Source organism: Octopus sinensis, linkage group LG29, assembly GCF_006345805.1.
Source record: "Octopus sinensis linkage group LG29, ASM634580v1, whole genome shotgun sequence".
Taxonomy (NCBI): Eukaryota; Metazoa; Mollusca; class Cephalopoda; order Octopoda; family Octopodidae; genus Octopus; species Octopus sinensis.
The window spans coordinates 8,494,148-8,501,647 of record NC_043025.1 but is presented as its reverse complement, the minus strand read 5'-3'; the positions used below and the strand labels follow the sequence as shown (position 1 = coordinate 8,501,647).

Here is a 7,500-nt window from a genome sequence, read left to right as displayed (position 1 = left end):
CCCCGCTAAAGCCCGCCAAAATTCAAGGAAACAGATACTGCATCAAAAATTAAATGCAGTATAATTACAATCAACTAATAAGGGTGAGAAAATTGGATACTAATTAATCTGCATTTTTGTTATTTTTTATTTGCCCTGTTCATTTACGCTAATAGTTGTGCTAACTTTCATCGGAAACAATTCTTCGTGGCTGAAACCGTAGCGGATCTATTTTTAGTGCTAGAGTCGACCACATAGTGGTCACTCTCTTATATTTACGTATAAACTTTATTGTATTCCTGGTTTTTATGCACTAAGCCACTTGGTGTTAAATTGATGGTATCCAATTTTCTCACCCTTATTAGTTGATTGTAATTATACTGCATTAATTGTTTCAAATGACTGAAACAAGTAAAAGAGTAAAGAGTATATGAGCAGGAATTATATGTGTGTGTGTGTGTGTGTATATATATATAGAGAGAGAGAGATAATATATACACACACACACACACACACAACAACAACAACCTCAAACCCACAAGAGTAAATAAGAGAGACAGAGAAAGGCGGAAACAAGGAAAATGGCACTTGTATTTGAACAATATACAAATATTCTTTTAAAAAAACTTTTCTTTTAATTTTTCTAAAATTTAATTGTTTTCCATACTTACAGTTGAAGAAGTCTCAATGACTGAAACCGGTACTGAAATGTTTTTCATAAAATTATTTTAGCATTTTCTACCTTGATTTTTTTTTTTTCCATATACACACACCACACACATTATATATATATATATGTATACAATTATATATATATATATAATACTAATACATTGTTTGTTTGTACTCCACCTGCCTTCGTCTTTTGTTTATTTTCGTAAACCTTCCCGTTTTATATATATATATATATATACACACAATTTATATACGTTATTATTATTTTTTTTTTGCTATTTACTTAATCTTTGACATTTTATTGTTATTTTAATGTTAATATTTCTATTGTATGTAATTTTCTGGATGGTGTAATTTAATTGTTCATTTTGAATTGATAAAAGGTGGCTTTTTTCTAATATATATATATATATATATATATATAACTAGAGGTTGATAGGGAGAGAGAGAGAGAAGGTAGATAGATTGTTAGAGAGAGAGAGAGAGTCAATGAGAGAGAGAGAGTATGTAAATCAAATTATAATAATTGTTTAACATTTCAAAATTATTTTCTCTCTCCACCCCAACCACGACCATCCCACCATTCTTCTACTACCCCATCACCACTCCCCCTCCAACCCACCCATCATCATCATCATCATCATACAGGGGAAGCAAGTGTCCGCAAAATGTCCATCCATGACCGCCACCACCAGCAACACCAAGTTACCCCACTTTGAAGAACACTATGAGAACGTGAAGCGACACCACGAAATGTTGAAGCAGCAGAGCCAAATGTCTGCCAGGAACACCCTGGCATTAGAACTTCCAACCTTCCAGTTTACTGCCTCGGCCCAAGGGGACCTCAAAGTGAAGCTCAGGTGAGTAGTTGAGGTTTTGTCATCATCATCGTTTAAAATCCGCTTTCCATGCTGGCATGGGTTGGACGATTTGACTGAGGACTGGCGAACCAGATGGCTGCACCAGGCTCCAATCTTGAGTGTAATGGGTGCTTTTTATGTGCCACCGGCACAAAAGCCAGTCGGGACGAGGGAGCTGGCATTGACAACATTCGGATGGTGCTTTTTATGAGCCACTGGCACAGGAGCCAGTCCGGCAGCGCTGGCATCGGCTACGTTTGGATAGTGCTTTATATATATATATATATATATATATATATATATATATATATATATCATCATCATCATTGTTTAATGTCCGCTTTCCCTGCTGGCATGGGTTGGACGATTTGATTGATAGCTGCACCAGGGTCCAATCTTGATCTGGCAGGGTTTCTACAGCTGGATGCCCTTCCTAACGCCAACCACTCCGAGAGTGTAGTGGTTGCTTCTTACATGCCACCGGCACAGGGGCCAGTCAGGCGGTACTGGCAATGACCTCGCTCGAATCTTTTTACACGTGTAAAAAGATTCGAGCAAGCGAGGTCATTGGTAATGATCATGCTCGAATGGTGCCCTTTTACGTGCCACGGGTACGGAAGCCAGTTGGCTGCTCTGACAACGATCACGCTCGAATGGTGTTCTTGGCACCCTACAAGCACAGGCATAAGTGCCAGTAAGGTGACGCTGGTAATGATCATACTCGAATAGCTGCTCTGTCAACGATCACACTCGTATGGTGCTCTTTGCACCCTGCTAGCACGGATGCCAGTCATTGAATTGATTTTGATTTTCTTTCATCTTTTACCTAATGCTATGATGTGAATATACACGTCTGGTGTAAAATGGTATTCCACAAATAAATAGATGGTGTGGAGGCTCATGGCCTAGTGGTTAGAGCAACAGACTCGCGGTTGAGAGATCGCGGGTTCGAATCTCAGACCGGGCGATGTGTGTGTTTATGAGCGAAACACCTAAGCTCCACGCGGCTCCAGCAGAAGGTAATGGCAAACTTCTGCTGACTCTTTCCCCCAAAACTTTCTCGCAGCTCACCTGCGACGGACCGGCATCTCGTCCAGGTGAGGAACCTATACGCCAAGGAAACTAGGAAACTGGCCCTTATGAGCCAGGCATGGCTTGAGAAGGGAAAATAGATGGTTGTGGTTATTTAAAAATAACCTATCGCAGAAATGTATGTTAACACAGAACACACTCTGTGTTTCTCGAAAATAGGTACGATACTATTCACTGTTCAATGACCGACTGTTAAACTAACACAAGTTGAACTAACACAGTCAACCAACATGGTTGGGACCTTTACCCTTTGACCGACAGATTTAAAAAATAATTTTGTCATATAAAACATCTTTTACTCTTAGCATTTTTGAGAAAAACTTATATTTAAGAAGTTATTTCACCTTAAAGTTGATGTATTTCAGTAATTTCAACCAATCAATGACGTGTATTCAGCTGAATAAAATTACTGCTGTTGTTTGTCAACAACAACTTCTGGCGGTGTATAGTTCGTTTGTCACTGTTATTTATGACAACATTAATCCTAACCCTAAAACCAGTACAAACGCACAAACGATGTCATAAATAACCATGACAAATGAAAAATACACCGCTGATAGCTGTTGTTGACAAACAACGGCTGTAATTTTATTCAGCTGAATACACGTCATTGATTGGTTGAAATTACCGAAATAGGACAACTTTGACGTGAAATTACTTCGTAAATATAAGTTTTATTCAGCTGAATACACGTCATTGATTGGTTGAAATTACCGAAATACGACTACTTTAATACGAAATAACTTTGTAAATATAATTTTCTCTCTCTCTTTCCCTTTATCTACCTATAAATCTCTCATATATTCCTCTCTTTCTCTCTCTCCCCCTTATCTATCTATAAATCTGTCATCTCTCTTTCTCTTTCTCTCCCCTTATCTATCTATAAATCTCTCATTTATATGCCTCCTTCCTTATCTATCTATAAATCTGTCACCTCTCTCTCTCTCTCTCTCTCTCCCTCCTATCTATAACTCTCTCTCCTCTCTCTCTCTCTCTCTCTCTCTCATCTATCTATAGATCTCTCTCACATCTCTTTCTCTTTTTCAGGGAGCAGATGATGGAGCTTGACCAGATGAACCACGCCCTCCTGTCTAAACTCAGTCCAAACATTTCTGCTGCTGGTGCTGCTCGATACAAAACTGTGGTGCCACCTCCACCACCAACATTAACATCAACAACAACAACAACAACTACTACAACAAAATCCAGTTCCCTCAACAACAACAACAACAACAACAGTAACAGCAACAAAAGCCACAAGTGTAAGAAGAATCTGTTTTCTATCCCAACCAGCCAATCAGATTTCACTTTGTCTTCACTGCAGGACACATCTTCAGCATCACAAAGAGATGCTGTCGATTTACTGGACGTAACCTCTGATGGGGAAGCTGGAGAGAAGGAGAATATTGAGTTAAACAAGGGGTCAGAGCTGAGCCCTTCCCCTGTGATAATGTCATTGCCGCACACTAGTACAAACCCTGGGACTCTAAGAAGCAACGGGGTCGTTACTTCTGACTCTAGACAATCCCAGAGTTTTGGTGTGGACCCTCTGCTAGGGGAAAGGGGTTCTGCCTCTTTTGGTCAAGCTTTATCACCACCACCACCACCACATCAGCAACAACAACAAACTCTTCCCAAAGAGAACCTTCAACAAAAGAAGAGCATGGCACTTCTCACTGAGTTGCTCTCCACCCCCACACCCACCGGTGGCGAAGGAGATCCGGAATGTTCCGTTCGTGGAGGCGCTGGGATCAGTCTGGAGTTAGATCCAGGGATCTCTCCAGCTGCAGACACAGAAAACAACAATAAGGGCAACGATTGTGACAGAACAGTGGAGTCGGGGTTTGATTATGAGCACAAACCGGATCTGGCAGACTCCGACAATGTCATCGTCTTGGGAGATGACAGTGATGACGATGATGATGATGATGATGATGATGATGATGGTGGTGGTAATGAGGATGTTGATGATGATGATGATGATGATGATGAAAAAGATTACAATGATGATGATGATGAGGAGGAGGAGGAGGAAGAAGGAAGCATTATTGTTCCCCGTCTGGTGAACGATGTGTCATCTATTCCAGAAGGGAGCCAGTACCACTTCGATGATCCTTCGGCTATTGTCCAGATAGTGTCAAGCGACGATGCTACCCGCTACAACCACCACCACCACCACCAACAACAACAACAGCAACAACCACATTCCCAGCACCAACACCCTCACCCTAACAACGAGAACAACAGCAACAACCAGTGCTGCCACCTGGTTATTCCTGATAACTCTTGTACTCAGAATTCTTTGCACGAGTTCCAAACAGAGGAGATCCTTGCGGACTTCCATAGAATAGCCGGACATTTTAAAGACCATCTCCTCAAATTCACTGAGATGACCACCACAACAGCCACCACCACCACCACCACTAGCATTACTACCATCCCCACTGATGCGGCTACTACCTCCAACACTGTTAATGCCATCACGACAGCCACCACTGCTCACACTACCACCCCCACAGTCATCTCAACACCACTCATTTGCTCTGAAAACGCAGCACTTCAGCACGGGTCCTTTGAGGATGCCAACCTATCTTTCCTGTCCCCTGACAATACAACGGGTCCAATGTTTTTGTCTTCATTAGCTGAGTCCTCTTTATCAGTAACATTGCAAAATGAAACCCCTTTTGTGGAGCCCTACAAACACGAGGGATCCGCAAGTCAAACCCCTTCAGGGATGCCAGATGACAGTCATTTTGTGCTGCAGAGAGAAACCACATCTCTACAGGGACCGATTCCAGACACTGCGAAATCTGAGCAACCCCAAGGGCCTTATTCACAGCCTCTACAAACTGTTCCGTCCCATTTCTCCCATCCACAACCGCTTCCGCTCCGCATGACCACCACCAGCAATATTATGGGCAGTAATGTTGCTTTCGATGCGTCAGAAGTTCTTGAACCTTGTCGCACCAATGCAGCCTCGACGATCAACCTAACCAAAGCATTTCCCTCAAAAACTGCCCCCCTCAGCCGTCTGGCCTCCACTAATTTCTTCTTGCCCCTTCCTGACTTGGAGCAGTCCATGAGAGCCGTGAGGATAAACACTGCCATGTCAACCTACAAGACAGTGATGGTGAGTGAGTTTTATTCTTTTCCTTGGTGACCGACATCCGTTGCTAGTGGAGCGCTAAGAGTACCATACGAGTGAGATCATTACCTGGGCAACAAACTGGCCTTCGTACCGGTGGAACGTTAAGCACACCATTCGTGCGTGATCGTTACCGCGTTGCCTTACTAGTACTTGTACTGGTGGTACGTGAAACATTTGAGCAAGGACTTCGCCAGTGTCACTGGACTGGCTCCTCTGCAGGTGGAACATAAAAAGCACCATTTGGACGTGGCCATTGCCAGTACCACCAAACTGGCCTTCGTGCCGGTGACACGTTAAGCATACCATTCGAGCATGATCGTTACCGCGCCGCCTTACTAGCACTTGTGTTGGTCGCACATGAAACATTCGAGCGAGGACGTCGCCAGTGCCGCTGGACTGGCTCCTGCACAGGTGGCACGTAAAAAGCACCATTTGTACGTGGCCGTTGCCAGTACCACCAAACTGGCCCTCGTGCCGGTGGGACGTAAAAGCACCCACTACACTCTCGGAGTGGTTGGCGTTAGGAAGGGCATCCAGCTGTAGAAACTCTGCCAGATCAGATTGGAGTCTGGTTTGCCAGACCTCACTCAAATCGTCCAACCCCTGCTAGCATGGAAAGCGGATGTTAAATGATGATGATGATGATTTGCCAGTCCTTAGACTGCAACCCTACCAAAAAACTAATAAAAAGGGTTTAGTTGATCATATCGATCCTAGTATTTATTACTATGTTGTACTTAATTTGTATTGCCCTGTTTATTGAGTTGCTAAGTTATGGAACCTAAGGAGCTAGCTTAACCTTTTCGTTACTGTATTTCTGCTGAGATGCTCTGTGTTTCTTTCAATTAATTTTAAATATAGCAAAGAATTTAATAAAATAACTTAGTTATCATTCAGTCAGTGTTAGGAACATAAATTGTGACTAAGGTTTGGTGGAAGATTTTAATTCAAAACTTATGAAAACAAGACATTTGTTCTCAGAGTCAGAGCTGGATTCATCCGGGTTGGTAATGAAAGGGTTAAAAGCTATTTCTTTATTACCCACAAGGGGCTAAACATAGAGGGAACAAACAAGAACAGACATAGGTATTAAGTCGATTACATAGATCCCAGTGCGTAACTGGTACTTAATTTATCGACCCCGAAAGGATGAAAGGTAAAGTCGACCTCGGCGGAATTTGAACTCACAATGTAACGGCAGATGAAATACGGTTATGCATTTTGCCCAACGTGCTAACGTTTCTGCCAGTTTGCCGCTTTCAGGATTAAAAGCTGTTAAGCTAGTATATATTTAAGAGGAGTATACTGTCTGTACTGGCATGCAGTAAGGGTCCCTGTTAGGGAAAAGTGATGTAGAGGGAAGGGTGACAATGAAGGGCTGGGATAAAAAATGCAAAATTTTTCTGAATTTAATTTCTCATTAAAGCAGTTTTGCTTTACAGGACACCTTTGACCAAACAAGGCAGGACGGCCAGGTGGAAGCAAGGAAGGAATTGGTCAATAAGCTGTCACGGCCAAATGCTGATCAGGTGTCTGAAAGGGAAACCAATAATCAGAAGCTACCACAGAACTACCACCACCCACCCTCTCATGAGGAAGCTCACAGGATTGCCAAGATATTTTCTATGAAATTTTAGTGATCTCAGCTGGAGGGAAGGAAACTGAAAGAATCTCCTCTTCTTCTCTTATTCAAATTGTGTGTGTGTGTGTGTATGAATGATTTGAATAAGAAGTGAGGATAAAGAA

The 7,500-nt window shown here is 42.4% G+C and overlaps 1 protein-coding gene across 1 annotated transcript in view; it reads left to right on the top strand.

Annotated features, from left to right (window-relative positions):
* Positions 1-7,500, top strand: part of LOC115226010 (C2 domain-containing protein 3-like) — a 163,433-nt gene that overhangs the window by 146,068 nt on the left and 9,865 nt on the right. Inside the window, exons 44-45 of the mRNA XM_036514798.1 lie at positions 1,303-1,514; positions 3,654-3,781. Of these exons, the coding sequence (XP_036370691.1) occupies positions 1,303-1,514; positions 3,654-3,781 (340 nt within the window). The remainder of the gene's footprint in view (positions 1-1,302; positions 1,515-3,653; positions 3,782-7,500) is intronic.